Source organism: Pestalotiopsis fici, assembly GCF_000516985.1.
Source record: "Pestalotiopsis fici W106-1 unplaced genomic scaffold PFICI_Scf_3, whole genome shotgun sequence".
In the NCBI taxonomy this organism is placed as follows: Eukaryota; Fungi; Ascomycota; class Sordariomycetes; order Amphisphaeriales; family Sporocadaceae; genus Pestalotiopsis; species Pestalotiopsis fici.
In genome coordinates this window covers 900234-920609 of record NW_006917093.1, presented here as the reverse complement: position 1 = coordinate 920609, position 20376 = coordinate 900234, and the positions used below count along the sequence as shown (strand labels likewise).

General features: G+C 50.1%; 4 protein-coding genes across 4 annotated transcripts; all 4 read left to right on the top strand.

Moving 5' to 3' along the window:
* Positions 1 to 1540: 1540 nt before the first annotated feature.
* Positions 1541 to 2516, top strand: PFICI_04479 (uncharacterized protein; the record flags this gene model as incomplete). Its single annotated transcript, XM_007833060.1, has 3 exons — positions 1541 to 1994; positions 2143 to 2175; positions 2260 to 2516. The coding sequence occupies 3 exons, from the start codon at positions 1541 to 1543 to the stop codon at positions 2514 to 2516; spliced, it is 744 nt and encodes a 247-aa protein (XP_007831251.1).
* Positions 2517 to 4952: 2436 nt separating this feature from the next.
* PFICI_04478 (uncharacterized protein) lies at positions 4953 to 6191 on the top strand (the record flags this gene model as incomplete). The annotated part of the gene is made up of 2 exons (XM_007833059.1): positions 4953 to 5739; positions 5803 to 6191. 2 exons carry the CDS (start codon positions 4953 to 4955, stop codon positions 6189 to 6191), a joined length of 1176 nt encoding a protein of 391 aa, XP_007831250.1.
* An 813-nt stretch (positions 6192 to 7004) lies between these two features.
* Positions 7005 to 11099, top strand: PFICI_04477 (uncharacterized protein; the record flags this gene model as incomplete). Its single annotated transcript, XM_007833058.1, has 3 exons — positions 7005 to 7163; positions 7248 to 10108; positions 10163 to 11099. The coding sequence occupies 3 exons, from the start codon at positions 7005 to 7007 to the stop codon at positions 11097 to 11099; spliced, it is 3957 nt and encodes a 1318-aa protein (XP_007831249.1).
* Positions 11100 to 18270: 7171 nt separating this feature from the next.
* On the top strand, positions 18271 to 19936 carry PFICI_04476 (uncharacterized protein; the record flags this gene model as incomplete). Its single annotated transcript, XM_007833057.1, has 2 exons — positions 18271 to 18602; positions 18718 to 19936. 2 exons carry the CDS (start codon positions 18271 to 18273, stop codon positions 19934 to 19936), a joined length of 1551 nt encoding a protein of 516 aa, XP_007831248.1.
* Between the last annotated feature and the right edge of the window lie 440 nt (positions 19937 to 20376).

The window sequence follows — 20376 nt, the reverse complement described above, 5'->3', positions numbered from 1 at the left end:
AACTGCGTTCCATTTTGTTTTCTCTCCTCAAGTGTTCGACAAGCAAATTCTCTGGTGCGTCCGTAGGCCTTGTTTGGGTTCGACATCTCGCAGCATGGATCGGGGAGAGTCCTGCTCGCGGTGCAATTAGTAAGTGAAGGGATGGTTGTCACTGTCAAAGAGCTCTCAGATTGTTGGTAGTATGAAAGTTTGGGGCCTTACTTTAGCGATTCTTGTCCTGTTCCTTGATCCTCGCCATCTTGGTCTTCAACTTTCATCCGACTCTTGTCAAAAATGATCCGAAGGACCGAGGACAAGACCCTTTGGGTTTTGTGTGAGAGTTTGCATTGTCTGTAGACAGGGGGAACATCTCTGAGTCGATGTGCTTGTGTTTTCGCTCATTGTGTGGGGCGCACAGCAGGTGAATAACTAAGGGAACCCATAGCTGGATGGCGGGATGGAATTAAGAAGAAATTCAGATTGCGAGTAATGCTTTTGTAATCTTGACATTATGATGGATAAAAAGTAGAGATAGAGAGAGAGAAGAGAACAAGATTGAGGTTATGTTGTTGATGAAGAGAGAAGAAGGGGAAAGGAATTCTAGCTGGCGGAGAGGTCTCCTTTTAAACTCGTCTCAAGGACTGATACAATGTTCCTTCCAGCATGTCCGTACACTACCTTCTTTCTCAATCTCCGGAAGTATTCTAAAGCAGGATCATTCACCCGGATCAGCTCCTTCCAAATGTCTTGTTCCCATGGGAGATTCGAGCTGAACGATTAGATGGAAGTGATAATGAACATTCTCCATGGGATGGTTTTTCTATTACCATAACTGTTTAATTGTTGGGGAGGAAGTATATTGAACTGGTCCAACGAACACGGTGGTGTTTGCATTACCACTCCGACTTTGAGATTAATGACTTGCTTCTTTACACGAATTTCCGCGATCCAAACATGATCAAGGTGAGATGGCAAGGGAAACATCGATTGTGTCGGGACATCACGATATCTGTCATGAAATCCTAGCACGATCCTTCCGATACTCTCTTGCTCTACAAGAGAAGTGACGCACATTTCCTGACTTTCCAACAGGGCTCCTACCTTCTGATAGCAAGTTACTTCCTCATCTACTGAGCTGCATTTGCGTTCCCGTCATATCATGCTCAATGGGTAGGTATGATGTCCTGTCATAGAAGTGGCCACGTAAATTAGAAGGGCAGGCTGGACCGGGTGAAGTGGATTTAGTTTTTGCGATTCCGGCATATGAATGCCTGCATCCCTCCTGAGCCGAAGCCGAGCCATCATTGACCACAATTGGCAATCTTCGGCTCCGGAGTCGGGGTTCGGGGGCCAATTGACTATGCCAAGACCGGAAGGGCGACGTGACAATTCCAATGAGTCAAGGGAATGACTCCTCATAAATGACAATAGATAGTCTTCGTGTAACATATATCAACATATTTCCAGCCACTCATTCTTGCGTGCAGTATAACATCCAGCGTGTGATTTTGTCCCCTATAGCATGATCTCAAAGAGGGCGCTCTCGACTGCTACCACCAAGATGGCTCTACCTTTTCCCGTGCCCGCATCACTCGCGCCAGGCTTTGTGCTGTCACGATGCACACCAGCCGACGTGCCACAAATGGTGACGGCCTACAGCGCGGCCTTTCTCCAGACCAACTTCACGTACTGGTGGCCGGTCGACCTGGAGGTGATGCGGCGCTGGACCGAGGCCCGATTCCGCCTTCGGTTCCGTAACCCCTCGGACCAGCATTTCAAGGTGGCCGACGTGGCGACGGGGCAGATTGTGGCCTGGGCCCGGTGGACCGTGCCGGTGGAGATGAAGGGACTAGCGGTGGGTTTCAGGACATTCGACGACGACGACGACAACAACTTCTTGGACAACAATAACGGCAGCGTGCAAGGGGTGACTCCCGAGCAGCAATGGATGCAGAACCCCCCAGCTGGGAGCGACGAGGAACTGTATCATGAATTTTTTGCCGGGATCAAAGCTAGTGAGTATTTCCTTACTCGCTGCTGGGGGGTTTTTTTTTTCATGTGATCGGGAAAAACGGCAACAGCGTCATTTCTGCCAAGATCGATGTTTGTTGTCTTGTTGACATGGTAGCATGTATAAAATGGTGCTGACATGAATCATTGTAGTGAGCAAAAAATGGGAGTCGCATACCAAATTAGGTGAGTAGAAGTATAAAACACCAAAACAGAACGAAACTTTCCAGTTCCGTCATGGTCTGGCGCTGATCGCTGCCATCGCGATAGCACTACAGCTACTCTGTACCGATCCCGCGTACCATCGCCGGGGCTTGGCCGCGGCTCTGTTAGACTGCGTGCTGGAGGTAGCAGATAGGCAAGGTATCACGACCTACGTGGAGGCTTTGGAGAATGCCGTGCCAGTCTACCAGCGATACGGCTTCAAGACCGTCGACACACTTGGATACGACCTGACGAGGACCGGGCGCGAGGAAACGGTGAGCATTGAGATCATGCTACGGGAACCTCGGACGCTGGTCCAGTGAAGCCAATTCTGCTATATCTTGGCTAGTGCACAGTAGCATGGAGATGCGACGGGGCAGACGGACAGCCTTTCGATCGGGCGACTACTCGCTGCTGGACAGTGACGGACAATAGCTCAAGGTTGCTAGCTAGCGCCTCGTGAGGGCCATCATCCATGAAGCCGTCTCTTGACTCTTTGACTGGCGGCAATGTCGAGACTTCCAATGTCGTATCTGATCGTCGAAACGAAATCTATGAGCTATTTCATCGTGCCCGCGTGAGTTTGTGACTAGTCACATGTGGAGAGGGGAGATGGTCAAGATTGTGACTTGTAAATCATATGGATGGAACGTTGGTCGAGTGGGAAAAGACTTTGTCTTTGCATACCCGCTCCCGTCAGCACAGCTTATCGATGAGTGTACTCGAAAGATGAACGACGGGTGTCTGTCTGTCTGTCTTAGGGGTCTTGATGACTGCTTTTCGACCCCCTCTCATGTACGTAAGTAAAAACAGGTAGGTAGGGCATCGTAGCTCGTTGATCATCCGCCTTGCTCGGCGATCATACTATTGGTGCTTGCTAGTCGTGATGTCCATCCCCAAAATTCGATATTATGCGCATTTCGCAAAAGCCTTGCAGCCCTCATGACCGGTATATAGGTTGCTGGTAGGTGCACCTGGCCTCCCCTGTCTCTCCCAATATCAGAGAAAGAGATCAATGGAAGCCACAGGGATGAAGAATTTGCCAGAGGTGAAATAAATGGCAGGGCGGCTTACAGCTACATATTATTACTAGTATTTCGTGGCTGTGCGAATTGATGCATGAGCGACGGAAAAGGCAGAGAGAGCTGAGCGTTATGGATGTATTCTGTAGGCTTGATTGCACACTGCAAGGTACATTACCTACCTAGCTAGAATCTTGCAAGGTATTCCCATCATGGGCGGGTATTTAGGGAAAAATGTCCGTTTGCGGGCCGCCGCCAAGCCTGTTCAGTGGCTAGTGTGTTCAGTGATGATACAATATCAACCTCTAAAGAGACTTTTTGCCTTTTCTAGGCTCCACCCTAGAAGGTCCTTTAACTTCCTGATTCCCATTTCCGGCATGAAACGCCATATTCTTCACCCTGCCGTGCTTGAAGTTTCATATGATCTGCCCCAGGATTCGTTGTGCCTTAGGCGATCAATATGACTGAGGGGGAAGAGCTTGGGGGGATCGGATCCCCTTACTGGGCTGGCGTTGCGTGCGTGCTTGATTGCTTGATTGCTTGATTGCTTGCTTGCTCTCTCTGGGCATACCTACCATAGTACACAGTAGGTAGGTGGGGGTACATACTTTTTTTTGGTCTGTCTACTGTTTAGGGCTTGTACCGCACACACACCTCATCAACTCTTCTCATTCACCCCTTCATGCGTCTTGCCTATCTATGCAAGGTCCAGCGAGTGAGTGTGCCCTTGATGGAGCATGATATCAAATTTCACTTGTCGAAACGTCACACGCCAATCATGTTCTCTGTCCATCGCACTCTTGGGTCATCTCAAGACTTGCCAAGCATTCGGACCGGCTAGGCGCGAACTTGCATATCCTTATCCAGTTCTATCCACGCAGAACGTACCCTTTCAGTGAGCTCAAGTGCATCCCTCCTTTTTTTTTTCTGTCTCTCTTTTATTCTGCTCTGCATATATATTGGGTAAATCCTCATGTGGTTATACCTCCCGGCACCTTGGGACGGACCTCCTAGGGGGCCCTGGCCAACAAGGGGTGGAACACAAGGAGGAAGCAGGAACAATAAGAGTAAAGATTGGACGCGTTCGACGTTCACCTAGCGGGCCGAGCTGTTACAAGAGGCTGTCAGTGATCCTGCCAAGGCCACACTTATTTGGCTCTAGAGTAGGGGAAAAAGAGGGTTTATCTAAACAGTAGCAGTCAGAACAGGCTGTTTGTGCTCCCTACGTTATTACACTAGCAGTCGCAGTTGAACGCAGGAGGCTGCGGTGGAGTGTGAGTACCTAGTGTGTGTACAAGGAGGAGAAAGTGGGTTCTCAGCATGTTCAGGTCCAGTTCGTCCGGAAAGCGCCAGTCCACTCATCACTGCTGCTGCTCACCATCCCTCCCAACGGCCGCCTGGCGCTTAGAGAGAAATGGACTACTGGGCTGGCCTGGGCGGCTTTTGCTCAGCCCATGCAAAAACAATGTTGGTAACCTACCATCCATTATCCATGGTCATGCCCACAATCATCGATGTCCACGAGGAGTGGGTTTTGTGATCCATATTTTGCCTTTTCCTCTGGGTTTGTTCATCTTGCCTATCCTGCCATATAACCGCTCTGCTAAGCCCGGCACCATGTGAATTCTGCATTTCCTGTCTCTTCCTTCCCTCTTCTCCTTGTTATTCTTGTTCCCACTCTACTGCTACCCTACCTTCCTTTTACCTTTTTTTTCCTTATTCTCTAATTGTTCAAACATGGTTTCGGCCAACTACGTCGGTGGGCTGCTGGCTCGGGCCTCGTGGCTGTCTACTCTCAGTGCAGACTCGGATACTGCTCGGGAATCATACAAACAAAACACATATGCTGGCATAAAAACTCTACAAAACTGGTATGACCGTGACACGGGACTATGGGACTCGACGGGATGGTGGAACAGCGCCAACTGCCTTACAACCCTCGCCGACCTCGCCAACTTGAAAAACGTCGACTTGAGTGACGCGGGTATCAATATTGCCGACATTATTCAAAACACATACGAGCAGGCCCAGGAGACACAAGTGACGGCATCCAAGGTTATCGACGAGGGTGGCCTGCCTAGATCGAGCTACGTCAGGATACCCAAGCTCCCCAAGACAGTGTCCAAGCGTGGCTTTGACAACTTCCTCAACGACTACTATGATGACGAGGGCTGGTGGGCGTTGGCCATGATTGCCAGCCACGATCTCGGAGTGCAGGGCTTGGGCGATCAGGAGTATATTCAGGCGGCCCTTGAAATCTTTGAAGACATGCACAAGGGCAACTCGTCGTGTGGTGGTATCTACTGGAGCAAGGTCGGCACCTATACCAACGCCATTGCCAATGAGCTTTACTTGAAGGTTGCTGCGTCGCTGGCCAACCGAATGAGCAACAAGCAGTACTACCTGGACATTGCCGTGACGCAATGGAACTGGTTCAAGAACATTGGATTAATCAACTCGGACAACCTCATCAACGATGGTCTTGATGACAGCTGCCACAACAACGGTCAGAAAACGTGGTCATGTAAGTTTTTTTTCACCCAACTATACTCGGATTGCGAAATAAATACTAACAAGTTCTGTTCAGACAATCAGGGTGTAGTCCTCGGTGGACTGGTTGAGCTATACAAGGCCACTAGTGATGCCACTTATCTGGTAGAGGCTCAAACCATAGCTTCTGCAGCCATCAACCTATTGACAGTCAACAGCACGCTCGTCGAGGGCTGCGAGCCCAACTGTGGCTCGGACGGCAATCAGTTCAAGGGCGTATTTATGCGCAACTTGATGGAGCTGCAGAACGTGGCTCCCAAGGACACCTACAAAGCCTTCATCTTGCACAATGCCGACTCCATCTGGAACAACGACAACAACGCGACACAGTTTGGCGTCGCATGGGCCGGTCCATACACCACGGCAGATGCTGGCTCGCAGAGCTCGGCACTCGATGCCATGGTCGCTGCGATTGCGGTTGTATAGAAGCGGTGTTGCTACAATAATGAGCTAGCTTGGCTGCTCGCAACATGTGCAAGGCATAGCGCTCGGCGTTCTTAATCATTTATTTGGGATTTAGCGACTTACACTTTTTTTTTTCGACTCAATGGCCCAGGACTTATAGACACAAGAGTTTAGACATCAGGCTAATGATAATCAAATAATAGCATGCAAATCAGCTTTGGTATGATTTGCCATGGAATATGCTATACTTTTCTCTTCCAATTTCGTATCATGATTCTTCACGTCCTAGCTCTGTGAGCACTAACCAATGATCCAGCGGCAATGCACTTATGAAGAACTGTGAATTTCCAGTTGGAATATGACCTATTAGTATTCTCTTGGTGGAGTCGATAAAGAGCCAAAGTCTAATCACTGATGATTATCAAAGAGAGGCCCGCGTAGACCAAGATCTTCTATCCATCTATCGAGGTTATGCAGTTGAAGAGGCTCCAGACCCGAATCTGCCTGCGCTACCTCGACAGAAATGGTTGATGGCAACTACACTACAAGAGACAATCGGACACACTATTCGGATCTAGGAACCAAGGACTCATCAGAGGTCATTTCCAGCGAGGCAGAAATCTGGTCGCTGAGGTTTATCGAGGCAAACGGTTGTCGGCAAAAAAAAAGGGCTGCCTGGACAATTCCCCGCCAAATGAGAGAAAACTAGGGGAGATACGGGGCACTACCACCACCCACCAGACCTCGCCGGACTGCTCGAGGGCGACATACATCTCAAAACGCGACGACCGGCAGGAATCTCTTTGATGATATTCTTGCATAGTACCTTTCGCCATGGATGAGACGGAATTGGATCGCGATATCGTGATACAGCGATATTCTGCTGATCTCATTACCGATTTCGACCGCTCTTTGGAACCGTTCCTGAGGAAGCCAAACGGCGAGCTAAGAACACGAGTCCGCGAAAGGGAAACCTCGAGACTTGTATCCCAAGTATGCAGTCTTTTTTTTTTAATACTCTTTTTAAAAGAGTCGACCGGAAAATGAAACCGAGCGACTGACTAATGGAATCACAAGGTCTTGGAACCCTTTCAGGAGCTTCCTCAGTTGCTGGACCCGCATCTGCCCAAATACATCCCTCTCCTGGCAGAGGCATATCTAGGCCAAGTTGCCAACCATCGCAGGACAAAATCCTTGTCTCTGCGGTCCCAGCTGCTGACACCACTCTCCAATGCAATCTGCCGCATCATCTATTCTTTTTGCAAGATCAGGGGTGAGAAAGTCATTGTCAGGTTCTTGAACGTAGAGACCAAGTATCTCGAGCCGCTCCTATATGCCATTGAAGACTCGAGCCGTCAAAGCGACGCAGCAAAGGGCAATGGTGAGACGGTAGGTCTTTGGACTTGGCACGAGAGATATGTCATACTCTTGTGGCTCTCGCAGCTCTTCTTTGCGCCCTTTGATCTCTCCACCATTTCCTCTGGGGACACTGATGATGCGGACCGCCCAGCGGTGCCGGGGTTTTCATGGCCAGCACATGTGCCGGGAATAACCCTTCGAGTGATCCCATTGGCCATTAGGTATCTTGCTTCACCGGGCAAGGAGAGAGATGGTACCAAAGCATTACTCGTGCGACTTGCAATGCGCAGAGACATGCAAGAAATTGGCATACTCAGGTCATTGGTCCATTGGGCCCTCTTCACTCTACGTTCAGGCGAGGAGACTGCAGAATCTCCATACTACTACATTGGTAGTCTATCTCTGCTGGCTGGTATCCTGCGATCGTCGGCAGATACATCCATCATGGATCCATACCTGGACTCGGTCTTTTATGCAGTTCAAGCCGTCTCCTCGGGGGACGATAATGTATCCAAGATGATAAATGGCTCGGCCTTGGCTCGCAAGATGATAATCAAGGTTGTCAAGTCAGTCATAGGGTTGGTCCTGCGAAAACCGCAACAGACAATGGAGGATACCGAGATGGTGGAGACGGCCATTGGCTACCTCCTGGAGAGTTTGGCAGATAATGATACTCCTGTCAGATTTGCCGCCAGTAAAGCTCTCAGCGTAATCACGCTCAAGTTGGAGTCGGACATGGCATTGCAAGTAGTCGAAGCCGTCTTGGAGTCACTAAACCGCAACGTGCTCTGGGTCAAGTCAACAATACCCGGATCGACAGGCCGAACCCGGGACCTGACGGCCGTGGATCCCTTGGAGTGGCACGGCTTGATGCTGACGCTTTCTCATCTGTTATATCGTCGATCTCCACCTCCAGAGATCCTTCCAGATATCATCCACGCCTTGGTCATGGGCCTCTCCTTTGAAAAACGAGGAACAGCCGGAGGTTCAACTGGCACAAACGTCAGAGATGCTGCTTGCTTTGGCATATGGGCCCTCGGCCGACGCTACACAACCCAGGAACTCTTGAAAGTACCGATGCGAACCTTTAGTCTCCCTGAACCAAAAGACCAATTCCAATCAGTCATTCAGGTCCTGGCTATTGAGTTGGTGGTTGCCGCTTCGCTAGATCCAGCTGGCAACATCCGCAGGGGGTCGTCCGCTGCACTGCAGGAGTTGATTGGCAGACATCCGGACACGGTCGAAGAGGGCATCTCTGTAGTTCAGGCGGTAGACTATCATTCCGTTGCCTTGCGGTCAAGAGCTATTCATGATGTCGCCCTTCGCGCAACCCGTCTGTCTACAAAGTATGGACATGGGATCCGCCAAGCACTTCTGGGTTGGCGTGGCATTGGCGATGCGGATGCAGCTGCCCGCAGGGTGGCCGCCACGTCTTTTGGAAGCTTGACGGCCGAGACTGGACAGAAGGCCTCCGATCCAGTAGTCCACTTCAATGATGCTGCCGAGTTGGTGTTGGACCGTATCAGTGCTCTTCAGACTCGTCAGGTGGAAGAGCGACATGGTCTTTTGCTCAGCCTGGCAGCGCTGTACGATACAATCCCAACACTTTTGCCTAGAGATTCATGGCAGGACGCCCTACGACAAGTTCGGACATCCAAGTATCTGGATGCTCTGACGGCTACATTGCAAGACTACAACACTACGACATATCGCAAGCCTGAGCTTGTAGCAGAGGCTGTTGCCCGACTCGTGGTTTCTTCATACCCGCTTTTGCTGGCTGCCCTCGTCAGTCAGGAGTCTGCACAGGAGTCTGCGAGCGCCACCGACCTTGATCATAATCTGGTGCAGACCGGACCCTTCATCACTAATGAGCATCACTTGCGTTCTGGTATTTTGGCCATAAAGTCAAAGATGGAGGGTGAGGTACAGGCAGACAGCCACCAGCTCAAAGGTGTCTTCTCCGTCTTACATGATGCTCTGCTCTCATGGCTTGATCAAAGTGAGACTGAGGTTGTTGATGCAGTAGCTCCTGCTTCTTCAATGCTTTTACTATTCTCAAAGACTGAGGAACAGATCCAGTTCTTGCTCAAAATGGTGGAAGTGATCAGTGACCCCAAGAGTTCTCGCAAAAAGCATGGATATGGTTATTTCTTTGCTTTAGCGCAAGCCTATCACGTTGCTGCTACCTTGCCGGATGATAAGAAAACGCTTTTGCGTATCATAGATGCCTTCAAATCTCGTTGGTCGTCTGAAAGAGAGATTGAGAGTCGTGTAGCTATGCTTCAAAGCCTTGCGGGCAAGGACATTCTGCGTTACGAGACATTGGGATTTGTTCCCATGATTTCGGAAGGGCTTGATGATTATACGACCAATGCGAGAGGCGATATTGGTTCACACGTGCGCCTGGAGGCTCTCAAGGCTACTCGTACGATTTGGAAGTCATGCACAGAGAGCGTCCAAGGAGAAATCAGCAGCGAGGCGTTGAGCCTTTTCCCCAAAGTTCTCAGATTGGCTGCGGAGAAGTTGGATCGAGTTCGCATCGAGGCACAGGCTACATTGGGCCTCTTGCTAGCAACAAGGTTCGTGCTGCCCTATTCCTTTGAGTCCAAGTATATACTAACATGCATCGGTAGCCATACGGATATCCTCAGGCAGGTTTCATTTTCGTCTCGAGAATATTTTATTCGGCTGTTCTCTCTATGCAAGCCACATCAGTTCAAAGAGCCAGTAGCTAACGCCTGGACACTGAGCGAGTCCGAGTGCATCTCGAGCCTACTGGCTGGTCTGGTCACGTCAGCAGACACGGGCAACGAGGATCTGGTGATCGCCAGCCGTGCTGCCGTGGCGGGGATCAGTAGGATCTCAGACGACGATCTCTCGAGGATCTGCATGGCTCTATTCCACAACCTTAAGCTCTACCAAGGCCAAGATCGGGTCATTGTGCCCACGCTGGAGCTCGTGGCGTATCTCTTCCAGATCGGCGCGGCCCAAGGCTGCCATGATCTCAACATGCGTCAGCTCTGCCTCTTGACGCAAAAGGCGGGTTACAAGACGGGCAATGTGCGCAAGCTGGAAGCATGCATCAAGGTCTACGGCGGCATCGCGTCGTTGTCGTTGTCTCCTGCCAGTATTACTACTACTACTACTGTCATGACAAGGACGACAGGAGCAGAAACAACAGATGAACATGATACTGGTGATATGACGTCTGAACTAGGGCTGAAGAGGAAGGAGGGCATCGCAGAGTCGAAACGGAGGTTGGGTGCCTTGTTGGTGCACCCCTGGCCAAGGGTCAGGAACCTGGTCATTGATGAACTGTGGGGCCTACTGAGCATGTCGACACCGTCCTCCTTGTCGTCGTCTCCAGTATTACCATCATCATTGCTAAACTTGGACGGCGACGGCAGCGGGAGCAGCAGTAATGACCTATTGTCAGATGCTACTGCTGCTGCTACTACTGCTCAACATGTGCAAGCCCAGCTGCTGCAGGATAAAATGTTGAGTGTCGACTGGGGCAAGGCTGACAAGACTACCATTAAAACATTGGTGGGGAGTCTCGGGCTGGATTAAACAAGATAGAGGCTACATTTGAAACACGAATCCACCGAGTATTTGTACATGCAGATTATTGATCTGAGTGCTCTTGAGCCCAGAGTAGAAAAAGAGAGAGAAAGGCGAATGCAGATTGTTGTTGCTCTCATGCAAAAGCATCCGATTTCGCTTTTCCCAATGAAACTCGATCCAACATGAAATGGACAGATAAGCATTAAAGACGTGGGCTCGTATAAACCACAAAAACACACAAATCCCGCCCTTTGCAGTTTTCTTCTTTCCAAGATGGGAACAAGTATGAAAGGACAAGCGTAGCAATATGACCTAAAAGGCCCCAAATGCAGAAGAACATTGGGGGGGAAAGGGGGAGGGGAGACAGCAAAACGACGTTGCGATTACGAGCTCTAACAAGCGAGTCAACAAAATGTAACTTGAACGCGTGCCCGCCGCTTTCTTCTTCTTTTCTCTATTATCCTCTACCCCGCCAAAAAGCACGATTTCCCTTGCATTGCATATCTTTCTTGTTACTTTTTTGCTTTCTCGTTTATGTCGTTTCGCCAATGTATGTACATTGGGGGCCCCTTACAGAAGCAAGAATCGAGGCCGTTTTAGGCCAACAGTACATCTCTTGTATTCCTTCACATCTGTCTTTTGACTTGGGGGTGCAATATTCTACCATGAGGAACTACATTGTTGGCAGAAAATAGGAAGAATAAACGGCTTTTGATTTTTTTTATATTTTCTTTTTAATATAGTCTCACCACTAGTCTTACTTCCGGGCCGATGAGAACCATGGTTCCTCGGCTGTATTCGGATATGGGGGAAGGGAGAAAATTCCCCCATGAAATCTGGCATTCAAAACACGTACGTAGTGTAGTATTGCGGCTCAAAGCACGGACGTTCAAGGCCAAACGGGAACGGGGAAAAAGGAATGTAAAGTCAGAATGTTATTGACATGGCTAATATGCACATGATACACATCATCTGACAAAAGGGACGAAATCCGGATGATCAAGATTGAAATCGACGAAAGTGCAGACAGACAAATTTTGCAGATTGCAAGACTCTGTCATGCAAGCCCTGTTGACCTTTTCACCGCTCGAGATGGATTTATTGATCACATCATATCACCTGAGAAGCCCAGCAACTCATGTGTATTGAGAGGAAGGGGAGGTGGGATTTTTCTTCTTACTACTACTACTACCAACTACTACTGCAGACGCCCCCAGTTCAAGAACATGATCGCCTTGTGCCCGTGGGGGTGGAGTTGGGTTTCTTGACGTTTTGGGCAAGGCGCGTGATTGAAGGGTGGGAGCAGGAAGAGAGGGAGAGAGGAGAGGGGGCCAGTAAGCGACTTTGCGGTATGGGATCCAGAATAACTCTCCAGGTAGGGCTGCCACATGGTGTTTGCTTGATCCTTTCCATCTATGTACATCCACGAGGACGAACGTGCGTGGTGGCGTCCGTGGGATGGATGGGGAAATCAAAGACAAAGCTGTGTCAATGCCCGGTGAAAGAGATAAGATGATAGTAGTAGCAAGCAAGAAGACGAATGGCCTACTCACATGTCGAGGCCACAGCACACTATGTAGAGGAATCAGAAGAAGGGAAACTCGGGAGTTCTTTTGGTGACACGAGTTTCAACGGTCCTTTTGACCGGGGTTCTCCATCGTTGCGTTCAAACGTCCCTCTTTGCTCTCTCTTTCCCCCAATCGATTCCCACCCTCCCCCGACGGCCAGGTTCGCCCAATGGAGTATAGTGCTAGGGAGAACGAGGGGCCAAGATAGATTGTAGAGCAAAAGAGACGGAGAGACAAGAGGAAGGATAGTAAAAAGAACAAAAGAAAAGGAGCTGTATTACTCAGGCGTGTCGACGGATTGTTACGGTGATACTCTCCTATGGCCATCTAGTATCTTCTTGTCGGAGTATCAAATAGTGGGTGATTGACGATGCATTGTTTCTCTTCTGCAAACAGAATACATATGCACAATGCAGAGGCAGACCCAACGGGAAACAGAAAGACGTATTGATCTTCGACGGGGTCCGGCTTGGTCTTGTTTGGTTTAGTTTGATTCCCAGATAGGTGCGATTGTTTGATTGTATAGATAATGGAGATGCAGTCTCGCATTTTATCAAACTCTACCTGTATATCTCTCAAGCATGCACACTGCAGATAGTGTACAGGTCAATAGTTGGCGACTAATTTAGCGGGTATCCATAGATCGACCGAGTATACTCAACTTAATATTGTCAATAGCGAACATTGACGAAAGGTGAATGGAGACTTTGGTGCCAAGTGAGTACGTAGAAGACACAGTTCGCAAACCACGCGGGCGTCTTCATGAACACATGCCAAGGAGTTCGTCCGAATAACAGGGAGGGGAAAACCCAGAGTCCGAGATCTCTGTTCATGCGACCGGGGGAATTTGATTTTCGTTCATTGATGGGGCCGTGGCCCGCCGGGCCTATCAAGTAAGAGAGAATTCTCAGAAGCGAAAATTGGTCGTGCCGTCTGCGGCTCAATTGCATCCGCCGGGGGGTTAACCGCTGAAACCGGTTTCTCTCTTGGGAAGTTCTCAAAAGGTGAAAAGAAAGAGCACCATGGGGAAGTTCAAGTGGCTCCCGTTTCGTCTTATTCCGTTTTTTCTTCCAAATCATGATATCCCTACGGTAAGACCCGCGGAGGTTTTCTCTTTGCACGTCGTCCTCCACTGCGAATGGAGCCCAATCCAGGAACATTCGTGTCCGATTGCAACCGTGGTTCATTGCGTGCAGGTGGACGGGGCATTACTGTCGATGAGTTGTTACTGGTAGTCATTCCGAAGCATCAATGTACCTTGTGGCCTTTTTGTAGATAGGACTTGCTTGATGCGACAGTCATACACACCCGGCAGACATCCATCAAAGTCCGTAGCTATTCTGTCACAAAAAGAAAACCAATCTCATGTGGTGCTACAAATATGGCAGAAAGCGGATTGCAGTATTTTGGTTTGGCAGGCACGTGTGAAAGCGAGCGCACTTACCTAGTAGTTCCAGATTACATACATAGTACATACCTGTACGACAACGTCGCGTGACAGCTTTCCCCCGCTCATTCGCATCTGCTCCTTCTGTGCGAACTGATGCAGTTTTGGGCCAGCCTTTTCTTTAATACAGCACCTAGGTAGGTATGTACTTCATGTGGTTGTGCTACATGTCTGGTACCCGACAAAAGAAACAGACAATGTTGGTACAAAACAAGTTCAACCCAGCCCTCCAGCCCCTGCCCTGTCCAGTCTGGTGTCTCGCCTGTTGACGCTATCGATTAGGCTTCCTCTTCGTCGGGTCCGATTAGAGGGGTCAAGTCACTTTCCTTGCAGCCCACAATGAAAAGGGTCCAGGTCTAGGTCCTGGGTCTTGGGGCGCTACATATCGACGACCCACGAGCGTTGGGAGGAGGCTTGCATCCATCTTTTGGTCGTTATCGGTCGGGGCCCCAGCCATGCATGCCACTACCATCCACATGGCACATTAGCGGACGACGATACAAAGAGCATCTACTCTGCACGTATCTCTGCATTAATGTACACAATGTATCGACATGGAGAAGATTTGATGTCTAGATCCTCTGAGAGAAATTAAGTTTCAGCTTGTGTCTCTTTATCTAAGCCGCACTCGACTTTTGGAGCTGATGGACAGACGTCGTGGAACGACAGGCGAGATACATTCGCGGCCTCAGTTCCGTTGCCCTTGCCCCTTGTCCGACCCTGCAAAGAGCACCCTGATTGATCGCGTGCCGTATCGTCAAAACAGGCCACACACACAGATGGCTGTGTGTGCGTGGTTGTGATCAGCGAACCAAAAGGCTGGGAAACATGGACGCACAATTCATTCTTTCAAAGATGCCCTCAACAGTCATACTAAAATGTATACGAAGCAGACAACTACCGGACAAGACGGGAGTTTACCCAGCTGCCGTGCGCTACTTGTCATGTGCCGCACCCGCAAGAAAATAGTCTGATGCGTGCGTGGGCCACAAAAATTAGAGCCTGGACGAGCAGGCAGGCAGACAGGGTGCGTGGGGGAATCATGCTAATGTGGTGCAAGGTCAGAGTGATTGATGGATCTGCCTCGGTCTGTTGCTCCCGAGAAAGGCTACCGAGGACTTGACAGCCACCGCTGACCTAGCGTGCCTCTCAGCTGGTAAAAAGTCTTGCGTGTCAATGATTCGCAAGACAATTCGTCAACCAGTGTCATCTTTTGTTTGTTACTCTAGCCAACATTGTTTGACACGCGCAGCTGGATATTTCTTTCTAAAGAGCAGAAAATCGTTACAGCTCAAATGGAAAAGAAGGGCCCAGGCCTACAAGCGCGATGCTCGTCGGTACTATACTAAACCACGTTTTTTCTTTACAGCCTCATCTCCGCGCCGGTTCGGTTTGTGGCGAGCTGACATGCATTCGCACCGTTTTAAGAGCACAGCGCCGTCGCCCGTGGTAATCCGGGAACCACCAGCTAAATTTATGGTATATTCTGCCACTTATTGGCCTAGACATGGGGCTACTATCATGGCGAAGCGGTAATAATTCCATCAAGTTATGCAGCAATCTACGTCTCATTTCAGGCACAGACAAGCCTCTAGTCGCGCTATGAGAATCGTATACGCACGTACACTACAGTAGATAGATAGTAGATGATGCATGCGAGCGCCAAATGGCCGGTCATGTCGCTCGTCAGCATCATGTCATTCTTATCTTTCAGTCGATTCCTTCCGGCGATGATTCAAATAAGAATACTAGGGAGGGACCTGGCAAGACAGCTGGAGCTATCTACACTAATAAAAGTCGAGAGTTATGGTAGGCTGATCGCCCAAATCTTTCCAACCTCCGCCAAGTCTAAAAAGGCGCCCACCTCGATCCCGTCAACCCGTCGAGTCGGATCCTGGACGGGATCATCAGCCCTGACTGCCATTGGGCGGGGCACTCGCTTACAGTGTCAGCGGAGGCCTGCATCGCGAGGTGCATGGCATTTCGATTCGCTATGTGAACCCACACACACCCTAGTCGTGGCGCTGTGCATGTGCTTCAGCGCAGGTGAGTGAGAGAGCGAGAAAGAGAGAGAGAACGGGAATCCCACCACACAGCTGTTCCCATTGCACGGTAGAGAGCAAGCGATCGTCTTGCCCCAGATGTATTCTCGACCTGTCCTTTCCCGTCTTTGACCCTGAACCATAAAGTTCCCAGGCAGATGTGATTCTCCCCCCTATCAAGCTGGTCTCTAGAGGTAATTATTGGAGCAAGACATTTGTAGGCGTACACGGCCGGTCATGGCTATAACCTGCTTTATTTCGAGATCAAGGCACAGGATCGCTGCAAATGATGCCCTATCAGAATCATTGATTACAAGGCCGATTGGCAACGTACATGGTAATGAGGTAAACTAGCGCTCGTTTTGGAGGGGATTGGTGTTCATTGGCAGTACCTACACAAGGTAGTGTACCCAGGTGTTACATAGGTAGCAATTCGTTACGTGCCATCGACATTGCTCCCATACGAAGTACACATCTAGGTCAGACTTCTCATGGTCGTGTTGGGGCTGGGCCAAAAAGTCTGCCTGTCTTCCCAGCACCTTGGGCACGGCCAGCTTGGTCTGGTCCAGTCAACGGTTTTCTGGGTCCCTGATTGTCTCTGTAGCTTGCTATCAGGAGCCAGCAGCGACAAGCTTGTGAGCACACCACCCACCACTCACTGTGACAAGCGACACAGACAGCTTTGCCTTACTCGGATTAAGGTCCTGTACCTGGAGGGGGACGACATGACGATGTAATCTCCATGTGAGTGCGAACAAGGGTCGAGGTCCGAGATTGTGGCATGTAAAATGTATATTCGCGGTACCTGTAGCAGCTACCTTGCATACCTGAATACATGCCTACCTACCACATACCCGACTCCGCCCAATTCACATTCACACGCAGAATACATAGTGCCCATTTGATTGATTGATCGCATTGCCTTTCAGATGTCTGCCTGTCTGCCTGCACCCATGGCCATCTCGCTTTTCCCTCCTCCTCCTCCTCCTCCACCATCTCTCCCTCCCCCATGCAATACCCCATTCAGACCCTCCCCCATGCACCTCGCTCTGCTCACTACATTGACGTCGCACATACGGTTTACTATCAGTTCCATTCTATCTATCACTCGTGAGCCCGAAAACTACATCCCCTCCCCCTGTTCTTTGGTATTTTGTTTTCTAGCACAGTAGTGCAAAATACCTGGTCACTTGGGGTATCTTGCTATTATCTATCCGTCCTGGCCTTGTCCAAGATAGTACAGTATACCTCTGCTACCTAGAGCACACCCGACACTAGTGGTTGCTGCTATCTTCCTGTGCAAGCCTCCAGACCCTCGACCTACCTAACCCCCCATACACACTAGAGAGGTACCTGCCTGGTAGTGAGCGACCCTTGCCGATATCCATACCTTGCTCGCCGCTGTGGGATTTTACTCTTACTGCTTCCCTAGACCGACCGACATGCCCACCCACGCGCTCGCATCTGTCTGCATCTGAGTTTCTAATATTACCTTTTACCCACCCTGTGCCTCGCCTGCCCATTCTTCCCATCTGTTCATTATTATTACTATTACCACATTGACCAACGTCGACCTGATTTCACTCGCTTCACGAATCGAGAGGCAACAAGAGGGACTTGCGCCACTGCCTTGCTCCCTCAAGAGCACACATATAGTAACAGCAGGACACGGGGTCAGACACCATAGACAAGACAGACGTTGCTCTCTCGCCGGGCAGCAGAACGGGCCGCATCTCTTTTGCCTGCCCATGCAACGGTCCCGACTGATCGACTAGCTCCCACTAAGCAAGCAGCCAGCCCATCACGGACCGCTCAACGTACAGAAACGTCATAAAAAAAAGAAAGGACCCTTTGTAAAATCGGGTCAATCAACATAATTACAGTTATCCACAAGAGCAGTCGTCTACCAAGTCCATACTCATCGTCGTCGTCGTCATCGTCAAGTCAAGTCATGTTGCTGCGGCGTAACAACAACAATCCAGAATCGCATCATTGTCTATGATACTTGCTTTCGCCCTCGGTCTCTGGCGACGACCCTTCCACTCCCCGCTCGTCCCCTCCGCGGAGGCTGACGGGCGAGGCCCAGGACTGAGACTGAGTGTGCGCAATCGTTGATCATCATGTCGCTATACTCACCACCGCCGCGCCTGCACACCTCTCAGGAGGACAAGCCGACTCTCCTGGTGTGTTGGTGGATCACATTGTTCTGCACCACCATAATCCTACTGCGGATAGCCGGCCGCTTCATCCGCTCGGAAACGCTCTTCAGGGAGGACAAGACAGCCGCATTCGCCATTATTCCGCTATTGGCGCGCATGGCATGTCTGCACGTCATTTTCAATTACGGCACCAACAATGCCCAGTTACCAGACGACCTAAGCGACGAGGACATACGAAAAAAGACCATTGGGAGCGGGTTAGTGCTTGCAACTCGCATACTATATGCAGCGACGTAAGTCATTATGCCTAATTGAAGTTTATTTTTATTTTTTCCCTTAAATCAACGTTACTGCATGTGACGTATCCTTAAAATCGTATGTGTTACTAACTCAAATTCTATCCTCAAGGTTGTGGATACTCAAGAGCGCAATTCTCGAGTTCTTCAAAAGACTGACAAGCACATCATGGAAACGCTCACACGATTTCACCTTGCTGTTCATCAGGTGCACCCTGGTCCTAACCTTTATCGGCGTCATAGTCTCGGATCTGGCCGAATGCCGTCCCTTCAGCCATTACTATCAGGTGTTACCTGACCCTGGCGGGCAATGTCGCCAAGGTTACGTGCAACTCTTGACCATGGCTGCGTGCAACGTTATAACCGATTCAATGCTTGTCATATTCCCCGTCACAATTATACTCAGGAGCCACATGACGGTCAAGCGAAAAGTCCAGCTCACGCTATTGTTCTCATTGGGATTGGGAGTAGTTGGAACGACGGTCTATCGGGTGCCGCATATCATCTGGCAAGACGGGAGCCAGCAGATTCGATCACTACTTGCATCGGTTGAGCTACTGTTTGCCACTGCTGCTGCAAATGCGTTGGTTCTTGGCTCATTTGTCCGTGATCGCGGCGTCAAGAAGGCAAAATTCAGATATGGCTCCATTACGGGCGAATCGATCGAGGAGTCGATATCGACATCCCGCCGGAGGCCGACAATAAGACATTGGGGAAGCGACGAAGACTTGATCAGGAGTCTGGGCTTGCGGGCGGACCGCGCACTTCGTCGAGAATATGATCGAGGTTGGGATACCTCACCGCAATACACTCCGGCTCCCTTGGCCCGGGTACCCGAAGGCATGAGAAATTGGCAATTTCCCAAGCGTCGCAGGAGCGTTGCTGAGACGAGCGACGAGTTCTTACTTGCCACTGGAGACGGACTATCCCGATCGACCACGGAAACGACACCCCGCAAGGTTTCGTTCTTTGACGTGGGTGGCTTGCTGGACGAAGAGCAGCATGGGACACAGTGGCGAGAGAGCTTCAACTCCAGCATTGACCCTCTTTCACCAGTCTCGCCATACAGCGCACTGTCACCGCATAGTATGCCAACACCTTCGGTACCTGCAGCATCATCTGGCATGAGAAGGGGATCGCAAGCTCTGCTACAAGATATCGGAGGCCTGCTCACGCCAACTCATTCGCCACCGTCGAGACCCAGCCCCGAGGTGAGCCCACGGACAACCGAGCTGCAGTCTATATCCCATCTCCGACGAGGACCGGCATTTGCGCAGGACTATAGAAATCAACCCGAGCTCAAGGATCCGGGTGGTCTTCTTTCCCGATAACCAGCTGCATTCGCAGCATGCTCTCACTATTCTTGAATCCGGGCTTTCAGCAAACTCTACCACCCCCAAACTACAAAATCTCAGCATCAGAAGGCACCTTAAGCAACGACAGGTCTTTCTAATGACACATGTACTACTATACAACTATTTCGACTTTCTCTCGAGCAAACAAAAATTCGGGCAGGCCCGGGGTTGGCCGTAATTCATTACACTATTTAATGGGCAGGCCATAAAGGACATTCTGGCTCAGAGGATTAGACCACGGAGTGGATGGCGTTACCCCCTCTTTTGTTTTTGGCTGTTGGATCTTTTTTCAATGATATCCCCGCAGCGACACTGTTCAGTCTACTTGATTTGTCTACACGACACGACACGAAAGAATGATGGAACGAAAAAGAATGAAGAGGCAATTTGATTTCAGCTGGACCACGACGAAAGCG